Source organism: Juglans regia, chromosome 6 (assembly GCF_001411555.2).
Source record: "Juglans regia cultivar Chandler chromosome 6, Walnut 2.0, whole genome shotgun sequence".
Classification (NCBI taxonomy): domain Eukaryota; kingdom Viridiplantae; phylum Streptophyta; class Magnoliopsida; order Fagales; family Juglandaceae; genus Juglans; species Juglans regia.
This window is the reverse complement of record NC_049906.1, coordinates 25,663,396-25,680,988: the sequence shown is the minus strand read 5'-3', so window position 1 is coordinate 25,680,988 and position 17,593 is coordinate 25,663,396. Positions and strand designations below refer to the sequence as shown.

The 17,593-nt window shown below is 35.9% G+C and overlaps 1 protein-coding gene across 1 annotated transcript; it reads right to left on the bottom strand.

The window, feature by feature from the left end:
* Positions 1–4,041: 4,041 nt before the first annotated feature.
* On the bottom strand, positions 4,042–5,629 carry LOC118348775 (F-box/kelch-repeat protein At3g06240-like). Its single transcript, XM_035691250.1, has one exon. It carries the CDS (start codon positions 5,569–5,571, stop codon positions 4,372–4,374), a length of 1,200 nt encoding a protein of 399 aa, XP_035547143.1. The 5' UTR covers positions 5,572–5,629; the 3' UTR covers positions 4,042–4,371.
* Positions 5,630–17,593: the final 11,964 nt, after the last annotated feature.

Sequence of the window (17,593 nt, the reverse complement as noted above, 5' to 3'; positions counted from 1 at the left end):
AAAGAGCTTTCGTACTAATGGGAGTGAAAGAGTCACAACTTTTGGAGTCTCCGTTTGAAGATTGGCAAATGGCTCGTATTTTTATTAAGTTTCTAAAAGTTTTTTATGATGTCACTTTGAAAATCTTTGGCTCATTGTATGTGACCTCAAATATGTTGTTTCAACAAATTTATACAATTGAGAACACTTTGAACAACATGAGTCAGAGTGAGGATGATATGTTGATGAAGATGGCTTCTACTATGAAACTTAAGTTTGATAAATATTGGGGGAAAACAGATAGGATGAACATGATTGTCTATGTAGCTTTTGTCCTTGACCCTCGATATAAGATTACAGCCTTGTCATATTGGTTAAAAAGGTGCAAAGGGGATGAATGCGGAGATAGAATTGAGGCCAAAGTAAGATTGCTCATGAATCGTTTGATTGAGCAATACCATAAGTTTTATGGGCTAGGTAGTGGAAGATGAAATATGGCCCATGGAAGTTCCTCAAGTATTATTGGTGATGACCTGGACTGTGAAGATTTTGATACAGCTCTAGAGCAATATCTTGAGAAGCAAAACAGTTCAGTTCTTAGCTCGGATATGGATAGGTATTTGTCGGATGTGATTGAACCAAAAATACCCGAGTTTAATATTTTGGATTGGTGGAAGAAGAACTCATTTAGATATCCCATCCTTGCGGAGATCGCACATGATGTATTGGGCATCCCTATTTCCACCGTCGCATCCGAGTCCGCATTCAGCACCGGTGGACGTGTAATAGATCCATACCGAAGCTCATTAGCTCCGGAGACTGTCCAAGCACTAATTTGCACGCAAAATTGGTTGACTTGTGAACCACTTAGTTCTTGGGAGGTCGATGAGCATGTAGAACGCGTTGACATCGAAGGTAAACACTTTGATTTGTTAAGTTTGATTTTTTATTATTAATTTATCCATTTAACTTAACCTTTACATTTTTTTCTGCTTAAGGTAACCCTCTTCCTTCAACTTCAGCAACTTAAGCAACTTAAGCAACTCCAACTTCAGCTTAATATGCTTGTGATGTTGGAAGTCAGAGAAGGATGGCTATTACAAAGAGGTGAGGTAGTGAACTTTTAATGGTGCCCACTCTGGTGTGAGTTTGTGATGTTGGACTTGTTGAGCTTGAGTTGAATGTAATGGTACTCCCATATATTGATTTGTTGGCAGTACTGTCTAGTGTGGATTTTTCTCCTTTGCATCTGCTCTTGAGATGGTTAGTTTTTTACTGTTAGTTTCAAAGATAGCACTTATCAGAAGAAAGGAAGTTTTAAAGATAGCTTCCTTTTTTAAATGCTTACTAATACTGTGCTTCTCTGTTGTTAATCAACAACAGCGTTCAATGGCAGCAGGCATGGCGTTTTAAAGGTCACCAGGATGATTCAGATTTTTGTCTTATTGGGATTTCTAGAAATGTCGGAGATGCCAAATTTCTTTTAGTTTTTGTTTGGGACTACACAAGGTCTTGCAGAAATGGTCATTGAAGTTACCGTCATGGCATGGTGTTTCTCTGAATTATAGTTTGCTCTCTCTCTCTCTCTCTGTTACAAAATACAATATAGGTGACCTGTGGAGAAATTTCAATGGCGTCAATTTTAATTATGATATATTGACAAGCTTTTTCCTATTTTAATTTCATTCGGACAATCTGGAAGGGATTAAAAAATATATATTTTTATTGATAATCAGAATAGGCAAGAGCCAGAGTACTGACCTTGAATGGACGAAAATTTGATTGGCAGTGTATTTAACTTGTTGCAAGATTTTCTGGATTTACATGTGTACATTAAAGCATGTGTACTAACTTTAATATGGGTGTATGTGCGCATATTTCCTCTATTAGTCTGGCATTCTCTTTTCTTTCTGTTTAGCCCCTGAAGTGGCTGGTTTCATTTAGTTATGCAGTTTTTAATTGTTTGTTGGTCTTTGTTGCTTATGAATCATGTACTCTTTATAAACGTGGATTAGCAGGGTGCCATCCTCAAGATGAGTATATTGAGAAGTTGGCTCAGAAAGAGAGTTTTGGTTTTGGATCCAAAAGCAAGGTGCGATCCTCTTGTGTTTGCTCAAGCACAAAAACTGTTTGTTTCTCTCAGTAAAGCTCCCTCTTTTCCCCCCCTTTTTATTGTAGCTTTCTTTAATTGTTATTGAAACGGCTCTTGAAGTTTGTGTTTCTTGATTCAGACTCGGGCAATCTTTGGTTTCAAATCTCATACGGCTTACAAAGCTATTACTTACTTTGATCAGTTTCTTTCAAAGCGAGTCGTTGAGGTAAGCCAAATTCTTTATCTTTTTGGCCACTGGGTTTTTCATGTTCGTCAAATTTATGATATGGTTGGGTGCTCTTGTTGTCGATGTAGGATGGGAAACTTTGGGCTATTGAAATACTATACGTGGCATGTTTAACTTTGGCAGCAAAAAGCTGTGGAACTTATTCTGGCCATCACAAAAGGTACTCCCTGGCATTAAAGATTGGCTCCAAACTGAGTTCTGAATAATTAACATGTTTACTTATCAAGTTAACTTCTTTGTTGCAGAGACCAATTTAATTGACCATCGGCCATCTGTTATAGCTGCAGCTGCAGTATTAGTAGCAGTTGATGGTCAATTATCTAAAAAAGCATTGGAGCTCAAGATCAATGTTATATCTTTGTGGGGGTCTCAAGAAAAGGTGAGTTTTTTTTGTTAGCAGTAATTTCTCACATAATGCAGTTGATCTTGTGTGTTGAAAATGTATATCTCAAAACTTGAATGAATGAACCAAAAAATGCTTGATTCTTTAAGCTGATTTTTATTTTATGCTGCACGCACACAGGAACATGTATTTTCCTGTTATAATATAATGCAGAACATTGAGATGGGAAAAGTTACGACACCCAAGTCTGTATATTCCCCGAATTTATCATCAATGCATTCAAGCTCTATCGATTCCACTGAGAATTCTTCTTCCATCCTTGCTGCTGGCAGTAAGCGAAGGCTTGTATTCACAAACAGTGATCAAAATTGCCCACCAAAGAGAAGCCGCCGACCATAGATTGTTATATCTTTGGCTTCCTTGGAGTGATCTCCTTTGTTATATTTGCTATGTCTCTCTTCTAAGTTAGGTTGTAGTTACTTGCCTTCAGCAATATTCTTCTCTTTTGTAACTATTCTTCAGCAATAATGTGAAGGTCAATGCATGTTCACATGCCCAAGTAGCAGAAAAACTTAGTATTGATAACTAAGGTATGTAATATGTATTTAAGGTCTACATTAAGCATGGTATCAGAATTTGTTTTAAAAAAACCTGCTAAAAAAAAAAAAAAACCCAGATTAAATCCGGTTATTTTTCGGATTTAACTCAGATATTCGGTTATAACCGAATATTCGGATTTAACCAATCCGGGCGGATAACCGCCCGGTTTTTAAAATCCAGATCCGGATCCGGTTGTGGCCGAATATCCGGATCCGGATCCGGATGCACACCCCTACCCACAATATGACTCTAGTGTTGAGGATAGTCAAAAGGAATAACACACTAAATCAAAATGGCAGAAACTTGAAGGAAAAGGAAAACTGTTTTAAGAATTGCTGCACTAAGGTTGTGTTTGGATGTTGAAGTAAGTTGAGTTGAGCTGAGTTGAGATGATAAAATATTGTTAGAATATTATTTTTTAATATTATTATTATTTTGGGATTTGAAAAAGTTGAATTGTTTATTATATTTTATATTGGGATTCGAAAAAGTTGTAATGATGAGTTGAGATGAGTTTGGTATCCAAACACACCCTAAGACTTGGACCAGAAAATTAATTACGATTTTTCACAAACCAAGAAGGAATGATATGAAGAAAAGAAAGTGACACTTACATTATATATGAAATTGCTATAAGTGCCAAAACAAGAAATTCAAATCCCTATTTCAAGAGGTTCTCAGCATGGCTGAAATGGTGAAGAGGGAAAGAGCCAAGTAAGAGAGGGTTGAAGCATAAATTTAAGTATAAACCTGAAAAGTATAAAACGCCTACTGCAGCAAGTATATATGAATTCCCTGTGCTTTCACTTTTTGTCCAATATTAAGCCAATGGCCATATACTTTAAAGTGAAACCATCTCAATTGAAGCTAAAATCTGTCATACTCCTGGACGTCATGGTCCTCATGTAATTCCAATCCACAAACCATTGTATTTAAGCAAAATAGGACCAACTCTTCAACTAAATCAACTTTTGTTACATAAGCAGTCAATTGACTCCATGACCAAAATCACAACATCGAAACCACTCAGTTTCACAGTAATTAATCTATAGTCCTCTTGGAATACATAAATAATAATAGTCCAAATCTGTGATAACAATATCATAAAGATCAAGTGTATTGCTGTTCAAGCACATTCCTCCATCCATTAACTAAAACTAGGCTCTCTCTGTAACTCACCAGATCAAACGTTTCCGAGCCTTCGTCATATATTGGAAGATTCTTTAGTTCTCCTGTTCTTGGATCAAACAATACCAAACATTTATCTGAAACACAATGGCCGCCGTTAAGCACAATCAAACCATCGTCCCGAAATTGTAATGGACGGCTGGGTACTGCAATCGTAAATAGTTTAGTCCAAGAAAATTCCACAATAGACTCGTTCATCACCCATATTTCATACTCCATTGATATTCCAACGTCATTCCTACTACTATTACTATACGCAGGAAAAATCACAGCTACAGAGTCATTGATAATGGCAATGTCAGCAAGAGATCCTACATCATCATGAGGCAACATTATTTCCCGGAACATCTCATTGCTCATATCAAAGGAAAGCAATAAATTATACTCCCTGTCGCAACGCTGACGAAAAATCAACCAATAACAGAATCCATTTAAGTATGAAGGAAAATTAGATTTTTTAATAAAATCGGCTGAGTTGAGGGATGCATCAATCACTCTCCAAGAATCAGTAGTAAGGTTGTATAACTCAACTTGGTAATGCGGCGGAGAATAGAAGCACGTGATTTTAACCACCTTGAAGTCATTTGTGTTGAGATCAATACCAAAGCCAAACTTGTAACTCGTGAAGCAAATATCAAGAGGGAGAGGGACAAAATCAGGTGGGCGAGGGACAAACGGAAGCCTCTTAGATTCTCTGGTTGCAGGATTCCAAAGCCCTATCTCCCAAGCCCGGTCTGGATCAGGACCACCATGAAAACGCTCTGCAGAAATACCAACAACACAAACTATTCCATTACAGGAACCGATGAAAAGTACTGGGTTAATATCTTCTGAGAACAATTGTGGGATGAGATGTATGTCGCCGGAAAACTCCAGGGTGTCGTTAGAGTGCATGGAGAAACGTGGGGTATCTATTGCTCGGTAACGCTCAAGGATGACTCGACGACAGTGATTGCGATTGTGATCAGAAATGGCGAAATTGTCGTGCTTTGCGATGAAATGAGGGTTTCTGATGAGAGTATACCAGGCTTTACTCACAGATTTAAATCGCATCAACGATTTTACCGGCAGCGTCGACAAAATTTCAGTCACCACGTCCTCTGGGAGATGGCGGCTCAACATTCTTAATTCAATTTCACCACCAGTTGAGAGTATAAAAAAGTATTACTTATAGTGAATTTGAATTTTCTGTAAAGACGCTTTACTAGCTGTAATGTCTTTAACCTTAGACATTAAGCAATTCCATACTTGTCGTTGCGTTGTCAATCTTATCTGTGCAAAACCAATGTAATAAATGTTAATATCTGGGCAGGTTTTGTCCTTAAATGTGGGTTTTTTTTGATAGATTTAATGCTGAAAATTTATAAAATATTAATTTGCTGTAATTATTTATTAGAGCTTTCTATATATTAATTTTTCTTTTATTTAATCCATAAATAAATAAGATTGGTTTTGTTCAGTTAATTAATGGACTTGTTCTGACTTTTATCATATGAATAACTCATCTGTGAAGGTAAAATTTTAATAAATTATTAAGATAGTTTTAGATGAGATAAGATAAAAGTTAAAAGTTAATTAAATATTATTAGAATAAATTTTTTTTAATATTATTTTTATTTTAAGATTTCAAAAGGATAAATTATTTATTTTATTTTATTAAAAAATTTCAAAAAATTATAATAATTAGATGAGATGAAATAACATGAGATAGTTTGGTTTATTAGGTTCTAGGAAAGGAATGTGATTAGTACAAGTCAGTATAAAAAAATGTCAGGAAGCAATCAAATCAAAGTTAGGATGATTAATAAAAGATGGATTCGATTAATAAAAGAGTAAATCCCTTTAAGATAAAATCAAAACATAATACCTTGTTTAAATTTTATATCAAATTTACAATTTTATTATAATTATATTGTTTTATGCACAGTTACAAATATAATACAAGATATTATTTATTTCCTAATTTTATCAATTCAAATAAAAGCATGCAGAACATTAATGTATAATAAATTTTAATTTTCCTAAAACCTGCCATTCTATTCAAATTGATATAAATAATATTAATTTTTTAAAATAGGGATTGAGCATTACTATATGCAATTGCATCCATATAAATCATTAAAATAACAGGAAAAACAAAGAATAATTTATTCAATTACAGGCATTTTTACATTGGGTTATAAGTATAATATGTTTTGGAAAGACCAATTCAGGTATATTGGATTATTTTAAATGGCTCGTAAGTCCAAAATTTACTATGATGAATTAATGGCTTTTATTGGGATGAAATAATTAGATTTAAAACTCATTTCATATTTATGGAGCAATAGAACTCATATTTATTGGTTCCTAAACTGAATAATTTATTTAAAAGTCCAAACAAATACAGTGCACAAGTTGGACTCATTTTAAAATTTAAGATCAGTCCATTAGAATTGTTAACTGAAGTAATTCTTTATATTATAATTTAATATTAAATGATCCAACCCTTATGGTAAGAGGGTAGTGACTATTACTATCCTCTTACTACCGATTTACTACTTGTAATGTATTTGAATTTTTTTTTTATCATTTTTAAGTATTTTTTAATATCCTTAATCATTCAGAAAAAATTAAAAAAATATATAATTTTAGTAATAGTCTCTTACTTAACCATTAAGTAAAATTAAAAATTAAAAAAAATCAAATATAAAAAAAAATAATAAATAGATAACCTTATCATTATCCATGTTAAGATCCCAATTGAGCTCCTAATAGACAACACTAAAGACCAATAGACGAAAACCATAAATTATAATTAGGAAAACTCTTGAGACAAGCGAATTCGAGGACCCATTGCGCACCGAACGCTGATGTGGAAAATGAAATGGAGCGTTTCATTGAATTCACCTACGTTCAACTTATCGATCAGCCAATGCTCCTTTTTGAATAAAACGTCATTTCTCTTTTCTCGGTCTTCCCACTCTCGGCCAGACTTCGCTATATATTTTCCCTCTTCTTCCAACTTATCTATTTCGATTTGTCTTTCATGGAGTCCTCGGCTGTTCTCCGATCTTTTTACTGTAACTCTCTCTCTCTATATATATATATATACACACACACACACACATACATCATCATCTAACATTGGAAGCAACGGTGTGAGCCCACCATTTCCAATTCATCAACGGGTTATGTGACTTTCTTCTCCAAAACATCCCAAGCTTCAGAAAGATAAGGCCTTGAGGTTGCAGATTCATCAACAACATCTTCTTCCTCATCTTTCTTTCCAAATCTTTGCAACCCAGGAACGACTGAAGCCAAGCTTGAATTCCTATCTTCTTATGAGAAAACAAAACCCAGATCCATAAATTTTAGCTCTTGAATTTGATGATCTATGTTTACTTCGAAATCCGATGAATTATGTACATTTGGGAGTTGTTTCTTGAAGATTTTGAGGCTGAACCAGTAAAAATCAAAGAGCTCCATGACCTCCTCTGGGTCCATCAATGGCGGCAATGAAGGAAAAAATATAAGGATTTTTTAAGTTTCGGTACAATAAGAACCTTGGTAAATGCATATATACTGGAAAAACTCTACTTAAAACGAATTCACCAAACACAAAGGGGAGGTGGAGGGGAGACGGAACTGGGTACAGGTACAACCGTACAAGTATGCAATGAGTAGAGAAAAAGACGAGATGTTTTGAATTAGGTGATAAAACTTTTGTTGTATTTTGTAGCTGCATTTAATGATAGAATAAATGAAAAGCCATGTAGTGTTAGGTGCACAATCGGTCCACGACATTGCTTGTACCTAGCAAGGCTGTTATAATTATATCCCAGACCCATGAAAAGGCCCAAACATGATTACCCAACCCTCAGACCCGAAACCTTATAAATATTCCCAGACCCGCATGACTGGCCCGATAACCTTGTTTGTGAAATTTTCATTGTTATTGATAAGCATATTAATGTCGAATTTAATAAAACTATAAATAAGAACCCATTTAATAATAAACTAAGTTTATAATCCTACAAATAACAAGAAATATGTGAACAAAACAATTTTTTTATAATTCTCTACGGATACTTGGGGCATGTTGGACACTATGGCACTACAAGAAATTTAATTTTTAGGGACAAAGTAAATTTTGTCCCTAAAAACAATTATTTGGGATGAAAATTACAATTCTTCCCAAAATATGGAAATCGTGATCTTTTAGCATTAGAATAGACAAATATTTGTTCGAACAAGACTTTTTGAGACAAAATATAATTGTTCGAATAATAGTCGTGATGGAAAAGTATACACAATTGCAGTAGAAAAAAAATTAAAAACCGTTGGAAGGCGAGATTTAAGTTATTCGAACGATTTTTTTGGTGGGAAGTAATAAATAAGTTTGGCAGGAATGGTTGCTATACTGGTCAAACACATTTATAAACCGTTCGAACTCTCATAAGAGTATTTGAACAGTGGCGTAGACAATCGAAACAAATTTAATTATAGAAATTTATTGAAAAACATTCAAATGTTTTAAAAATAAATATTCTTTGAGTTTATTAATTATAATTTTCAAAAGATGACAAATCTATCTATACAGATTAATTATTAGTTATGGTAAATTAATTATTATACAGATTAACTTAAAAATTAAATGATGACTTTTGTTATGGTAATAAGAATTTGCAATTAATTTTTTTTTTTAATTTTCATAATTTCATTTCCAAACTTTTTGTAATTTCATCTTCAAACATCAATTAAATACATAATACTTTTCAATTTTAAATTTCCAACATTTTTATGAAATCATTGCCCAATAGTTATTGAGGCACAAAAATGGATATAACTTTTATAAAACTTAAAAAAAAACAAGAAAATCAATATAAGTTTTAAACGGTTAGGACGTATTTGTACGCGTTTGTGATATAAATTCAAAATAATTCATTATCGTATCTTGTCTTTCATGTTACGACCTTCTCAAAGTAATATATATTATATATATTATATATATTAAAACCGTTTTGAATAATACATGTCACACCATAGAGGTGGAAAAATCGAATTGCAAATATAATTTTAAACTCTTCTCACAAATCAACTTCTATTAGAAAAATAATATTTGCAATTATAAAGTACGCAAGTGTCGCTTACTCCTTTTGAAAGATTTCTCTTTCAATAATGCGAAGAGTATGTCTCGATATTGATTTTTGAGGAGGGTGACTCACTCACAATACATACACATATATATTCATTTCTTTCTTCTATTCTATTAGATTCATTTTTTTCCTAGAGTTGGAAGCTGAAGAAAACAGCAAAATTGAAATGGCAAGAAGGTATATAACTAGATGAGCCAACTAGTAATCTTTAGAGACAAAGGAAATGGAACAGTGGTGGCGATGAAAAACACAGTGAAAATGTAAAGTACACAATGTACAATAGGGCGAGAACTTGAGTTGTCTTTAAGAACTTGGGATGAATGTACTTCCTAACGAAGAAAGAAGCAAAAATTCCACTAAAATTGCTACATCGATGCCTCTGCTCAAGCAAAAAGCAACCATAATCTTCATCCAATCCATGTTTGGGTGTTCATCAACCACAAAGCCAGGTACTGGAATTGCTGCTTCTGTGTTGGCTGCATCCTCACAAGGCTATGATCTCCATGGAAGTTTAAAAATACTGATGCAGTAAGTAGGTATAGCCTACACTATAGATTTCAGTAAGACATCTTTGCCAGCTTGTGAAAAGAATCTAACCTTCTAATTTTGTAATCTGCTTCTGATAGATTCTAGAATAGAACTGAAACTTGCTACCTTATGTCTCCTCACATAGGATGGAATCACATAGGATGGAAGGCCCAAATACTTCTCATATGACCCAGTTTCCTTAAGATTTGCAGCTGACAGAATTGCCACTTTATCATCAGACTTGGTATTTTTACCGAAATAGACTGGCCACTTCATCTACAAAAGCAGGCTAACTTGATGCCACTTCATATGAATATTGTAATCTGGCCACCCTGCTCCATTCCAATACATTAGCCTTGTAAAAAAGCATGCTATCATCTACAAAAAATAAATGGTTAACCAATAAAGATCTCCTAGCAAAAGGAAATCCAGAAATGAAGCCTCTCTCCTCAACTTTATCCAGCATAGAACCTAAAACTTCCGAGCACAATATGAATAGATAAGGAGATAGGGGATTCCCTTGCCTTATGCCTCTTGAAGGATGAAACACCTGTTGAGGTGTGCCATTAATTAGAATAGAGTAGCTTACAGAACCCACACACTCCATGATCATGGCTGACCACTCCTCCCCAAACCCCATCTTCTTCAAAACAGCTGCCAAAAAGCTCCATTCAAGCCTGTCATAGGCCTTACACATATCCAATTTGAGTGCCATATAGCCTTCCTTTTGCCCCCTCATCCTTTGTTGCATCGAATGCATTGCTTCATAAGCAACAATGATGTTGTCAGAAATCAATCTACCTTGAACAAATGCTCTTTGTGATAGTGAGATGAGACTTGGTAAAACCAGCTCCAATCTATTTGCCAACAGTTTAGAAACAATTTTGTAGAGGACATTGCATAAGCTTATAGGCCTGTATTCAGATTCAGAGACTAAAACTGGATTCTTCTTCTTAGGAATTAATGCAATAAAGGTCTTATTAATATCTAGTAAGCCTTTTCTAGAGGAGAGAACTTCCTTCATAGCAGAAAAGACCTCATGACCTATTTCATCCCAATTTTCTTGATGAAAACCTACTGAGAAACCATTTGGATCTGGATAGCTCATATGATTCATCTCAAAAATTGTTATCTTCACTTTTTCATGGGAACAAGTCTTTTGAAGCTGAACATTCATTTCAAGAGTGACAATCGGTTCAACATTCCTTAGAACCTCCTCAATTCCCCAAGGATGTGATGTTTTAAATAGATCAGGTAATAACTTTGGAACATTTCCACTTGCTATCTGTCCACTCCCATTCGAGACTTTCTTAATTGCATTAACTTTCCTTCTCTGAGAGGCAAACTTATGAAAATACTGTGAATTCGTATCCCTCTGCTTGAGCCCCAACTATTTTGATCTTTGCTTCCACCTTATATCCTCTTCTTCCAATAAAACATCGACTTCATTCTGTAATCCTTTAATAGAATCATTAAAATCCCCTTGGTTCAAATTTTTCATTTCCTGAATTATTTCTCTCTTCAAACGGATCTGCTTTCTCTGGTTGCCATCATAACTCTTAGCCCAATTCTTCAGCTGATTCTTGAACCTCTGCAGACCACCCTTAACAGAGTTAAGAGAATGGCCTCCTTCCACTGATGATCTCCATGCCCTCTTGATTATCTCTTTACAACCCTATCTCTTAGACCGACATGCCTCATACCTGAATATCTAAACATTCCTACTCTCTTCTTCTCCCTCAATAACACAAGAGATGAAAAGTGGAGAGTGGTCTGGAGTTTGAGCTGCCAGCACTTGAACATCAGTTGTTCCAAAACTCATTGCCCAGTAGTAATTACCCAGGACTCGATCAAGCCTTTCTTTTGTAAACTCACCCCTCTTCTATTACTCCAAGTAAATTTTGAATCTTGGAAGCCCATATCACTGAATTCACAGAACTCTAAAGCTTCTCTAAACCTTTCCATTTGAGAGAAAGGCCTATTAGCACCACCCAACTTCTCTTCACTGCTTATAATCTCATTAAAATCTCCCATGTATAACCATGCCTTCAGATCTGCAAGTTTAAGCACTCTCAGTAGTTGCCAACTCTCCTTCCTCTTTTCCATTGTAGGTTCCCGTAGAAACTAGAAAGCAACCACTTACGTGACCCTTCCTCATGTTCCATGTCAAAAAGAAATATGGTTCCTTGAATAAAGACTGCACTTTATTCAAGGATAAATTTTTCCATGTTCAAAACCCAACTTATCCCTGCTCTTCTCTACTTTTTCCTTTCTACACTTTGTTTCAGATAAGAACACCACATATGGGACCTCTTCCTTCACCAAAAGGTGAAGCTCACGAATTGTATGAGGGTTCCCAAACCCTCTACAATTCCAACATAAGAGTTTCATTGTTATTGGCAGGGCTGCACAATAGCCTCTGCCTTAGTATTGATCTCCATCATCTTAACCTCTTGAGACCCCTTATGCCTTTTATCAGTTTTAACATTCTTCGAGCCCACTAGTTTCATCTTCTTGGGCTGTGAAACCATATCCAAATCCATCGTACTTTTCTCAGCCTGATCCAACACAGCTGAACCGCTAGCCCTTGTTCTTCTCTTCCAGCTCAGCTATTTTTTGGAGCCTCTATTTCCACCTGTAAATAAAGACCCCTCAAACTTTGCAGTATTGATTGGGTTAGAGAAGGACCACGTCTCTTTGTTAATGCCAAATAATACACCCCCCATTCCTAAATTTGTGTCTTCAATCATGTCATGATTATAGACAGAATATTCCTTATTAACTGCCCCCTCAATCTCAACCTCCCTTATAGCATCCTGATTCTGGTCCACTTGCCTAATTGGTGAGGAGTTATGTTGATTACCATAAAGAGCCTCAGTCTGCTTTTCAAACCCAACATCTCTAGGATTCTTAATAGCACTTTCCCAACTTGTACCTTCTTGAGAATTATGACCATCTTTAGTAGACCTTCCTAAAATAGCAGCTTCACCTTGTGACTCAACTGAGATCTCCCGAGGGCCACTCTCAGAGGAGCCTCCATGAACATGATAGGTCTTTGACTGTGAACTACTGCTATGAGGACCCTTAGAACTAGTCCTCCTGCAATCCCCATATTGTTAACTAAATCCACCACTGACAGTTTTACCTTCTTCTAATTGAGAACATTTTCCTGCACTATGTTTGATCAAACCACAGTGATAACAGAAATTTGGCATTCGTTCATACTTAAAAGAAATCCAATATCTAGTGTCACCAACTGATAGAAATCTACCTCTAGCAAGAGGTTTGGTGATATCAATCATCACTTTGACACATAAAAATTTGTCCCAGCATGATTCATTGTCAGCAACATCCACCAGAATAACATCACCTAAAGAACTACCCAACTTCTCACCCATTCCCTGAGTCATACTAGCAAATGGTAAGTCATGACATTGAACCTAGAAGGGCTCATGCCTAAACTGCATCTCTTGCACTGACTCTGCCCCTTCACAATCAAGCATGCAGACTAAAGAGTTGTCAAAAGACCATGGACGACCCTTCAACACTCTCCTCTTATCCGAAACTTCCTTAAACTCTATCAAAAACTTATTCCAACTCACCTCTTTGAAAACTGCCTTACCTTCCACCTGCCAAACTCTTGATAAGGTCGACATGAACGCCCCTCTATTGATTCCTTTGTCAGAAATAACACAAGACATAATGCCCTTCTTACTCTTAGAGATAGAAGATAAAATATCTGCAGAACTTACCACTATCTTCTGTTGTTCCTCTTCTGTCAGCCTCAACCCCTCACACATTGTTGCTAAGTCACCAGCCATCACACTATACTCCACAGACCAAGGCCTGAGAGAGAGAGATCTCTAAGTTTACCAGGAAACTTAAGAGAAAAAACTTACCTTCACTCAGTGAAAGTAGGAGGTGTGGCAGGTTTTGTCCTTAATGATAAATTTTATTCTGAAAATTTATAAAAGATTTATTTCATGAAATTATTTATTAGAGCTTTCTATACCAATGTTTTAAATTCCATTTCGGTAATTATTCCGATTTAAATATTGGAACGGAATATTTCAGTACTATTGTATTCCTATGTACCATTTGTAGTTATATATTATATATAAATATTTATATGTATATATAAACTAACAATTAATACAATAAATACATATGTGTGTGTGTGTGTATGGAAAAATTGAAGATTTATAAAATGACTATACGTTGAAAAAATCACAAACTTGTAGAAAGTCGATGATTAAATAATTTTCAATAATTCTATTTGGTCATCTTAAACTTAATGCTCATATGACCCTCTTGAAGTGGTGGCACCATGACCATACGGTGTCACGTGATTTATTAAAAAAGAATTAAAAGAAAAACACAAAAATACTAGAGAAAGCCCATCCACAGGTAGGGGTGTAACCGATCCGATTCGGTCCTGTTTTGGATAAAATCTAGGATCGAACCGGTATGGATAAAGGCCTTTCAGGTTCCATAAGGATTCCCAAGAACTGTCCTCAACAGGAGCTCCCAACCACTTGACAAAAACCTCAGTAATAGACTGATTACCATGTTTCCTCATCCTCCTCTCTAAAATTAATTCAGGCTCTAGTTGAATCTATCCAACTGCATCTGTTGGGGGAAGAGTTAGTAGTGGAGCAATGCCTTGACCCAGTTTCTTTTTTGAACTTGACACATGGAACACAGGATGTATGGAAGAAGAAGATGGTAACTGTAACTTATAAGCAGCAGATCCTATATTTTCCAAAATCTGAAAAGGTCCATAAAAGCGAGGAGCAAGTTTCATATTATGCCTCAAAGAAATTGACTTTTGTCTGTTGGGCTGTAATCTCAAAAACACCAGTCACCAACTTGAAAACTCCTCTCAAACCTTTTCTTGTCAGCATAATACTTCATTCTGTGTTGAGCCTTATGAATGTTTTCCTTCAACAAGGATAAAATCTCCTCTCTAGACTTCAATTGGAGATCCACAGCTTGATTACGAGTAGTACCAGGCACATAGGACAACAACTTAGATGGGGAATATCCATAAAGAGCATCAAATGGAGTAATAGCTGTAGTAGAGTGAGTTGTAGTGTTATAACACCACTCAGCCATGGACAACCACGCAAACCATTCTTTAGGCTTCTGTCCAGCATAGCATCTAAGACAAGTTTCCAAGCTTTTATTCAATGCCTCAGGTTGTCCATCTGATTGTGGATGGTAGGCTGAGCTAAAATTCAATGAAGTACCCTGCAAAAGAAACAATTGCCTCCAAAAGGAGTGGGTAAAAACTGGATCTCTATCCGAGCCTATGGATTTAGGCAATCCATGGAGTTTAAAAACTCCAGAAAAGAAAACTTGTGCAACCTTAGTGGCTATGAAAGATGTGATAAAGGAAAGAAATGAGCAAACTTTGTTAACTTGTCAATAACAACAAACACCACAGAATAGTTGTTGGATGATGGCAACCCTTCCACAAAATCCATAAAGATATCATGCTAAGGAATATCTGGAATAGGTAATGGCTATAGTAAGCCACGATATTGCACATTTTCATGTTTATTAACTTGACAGATTTCACACTCTTGCACCAGTTTCTTATTATCTCACCTCATGCCTTCCCAAAAGAAATCCAACCTAGCCTTTTTAAGAGTTCTATGGTAGCCTACATGGTCTGCTTGTGGGTTATTATGAATAAATTGCAAAATTTTTGCCTGGAAGGGTGAAGATGGTATCAAAACTAACCTTCCCTTCCTTAACAATAACCATTGCTGCAAAGAATAGTGTTTAGGACCCTCTTGCCCTTGTTGCTACTTAGATAAACTCTCAAAAGTTTTGGGACACAAGGAGTAACTATTTTTGAGTTCCTTTAGCCACAAAGGGATAGGGAAAGATATTAGAGCATTTGTGGCTAAATCTTCTTCATTTCTTCTAGAAAGTGCATCAGCTACAATATTTTCCTTGCCCTTCTTATAAATAACTGTAAAGTCATATCCAATCAACTTGGAAATCCATTTTTGTTGTGCCTCAGTTCCCACCTTTTGTTCAATCAAATACTTTAAAGCCTGCTGGTCAGTTTTCACCTTTAAAGTATGGCCAAGCAAGTAAGACTTCCATCTAGTCACTACAGAGACAAGAGCTAACAACTCTTTCTCATAAGTGGACAACAGTAAGGCTTTACCTGTCAAGGCCTTGCTGTAGTTGGGTGGCCTTCTTGCATAAGGACAGCTCCCATCCCAATGCCTGAAGCATCACATTCAATAATGAATGTTTTGGAAAAATCTGGTAAATTTAAAACTGGAGGATTGCTGACAGCTTTTTTTTAAGTTTCAAAGGCAACTACAGTTGTTTCATCCCAATGAAATGAGATCTTTTTTAACAAGAAGGTCAATGGGGTTGCAATGGATCCATAATGTCTTATGAATTTTCTGTAATAGCCTGTAAGGCCCAAAAACCCTCTTAAGGATTTCAAACTTTTGGGGCTAGGCCACTGCACCATGGCTAAAGTCTGGGAAGGATCTACTTGAACCCCCTTTCCTGAGATGACATGGCCTAAGTATTCGATTTTAGATGCCCCAAATTTACACTTTGACATCTTAGCAGACAAGGTGTGTTGCTCCAATACTTGCAAAATAGATTTCAGATGATGAACATGCTCTTCTATATTTCTACTATAGACCAGTATGTCATCGAAGAAAACTAGTACAAACCTCCTCAAGAAGAGTCCACTAAAATTTCAACAGCATATGCACCAATTCTCCCATGCAATCTCATTGCATTTATGGTAGAATAGCTTGAGATGGCATTAAGAGACACCTCAACACCTTCCTTCCCTTCTTCTTGAACTACAGCATGTCCATCTTCATCTCCTACACACAACTCATCCTCATTCACCCTAGAGGGGTCTGAAACTTCTTGATCAACTTGCAAAAGGTGAACAATGAGATTTTTACATTTATGAGTGGGATTCCACTTCTCATCACAATGATAACAAAGTCTCCTCCTCCTTTTCTCATCCATCTGAGAAGAGAACTTTTTTGACTGGTATATGCCATCTTTGCACTTTGGTGCTATCCACACTCTTTTCTTGCTGAATCTTGCCTCCACTCAACCCATTATATTTCCAAGATTTCCTAGAAGCCCATAAGTACTCTTCTTGAATCTTTGCAAGACTAAAGGCTGCATTCAAATTGATAGGATTGAGCATTCGAATAGGCAATCGAATCTCATCCTTCATTCCAGTCATAAAACAACTTAATTTGAGCCTATCTGACAGTCCCTTAAGCCTATTAGATAAAGACTCAAATTGTGCCTTGTAAATGGCCACAGTGGAAGTTTGCTTAAGACGAGTCAAAGCTTCCATAGGATCATCATAAGCTGTAGGCCCAAACCTGGCCAGAAGGGCCTTTACAAATCCCAACTATTGAAAATGCTCCCATCCACAACATCTTGATACCACAAGAGGGCCTCAACCTCCA

Bases quoted from the DNA above. Each gene is read 5' to 3' on its own strand.
- LOC118348775 (XM_035691250.1), bottom strand. From the start codon at position 5,571: ATGTTGAGCCGCCATCTCCCAGAGGACGTGGTGACTGAAATTTTGTCG.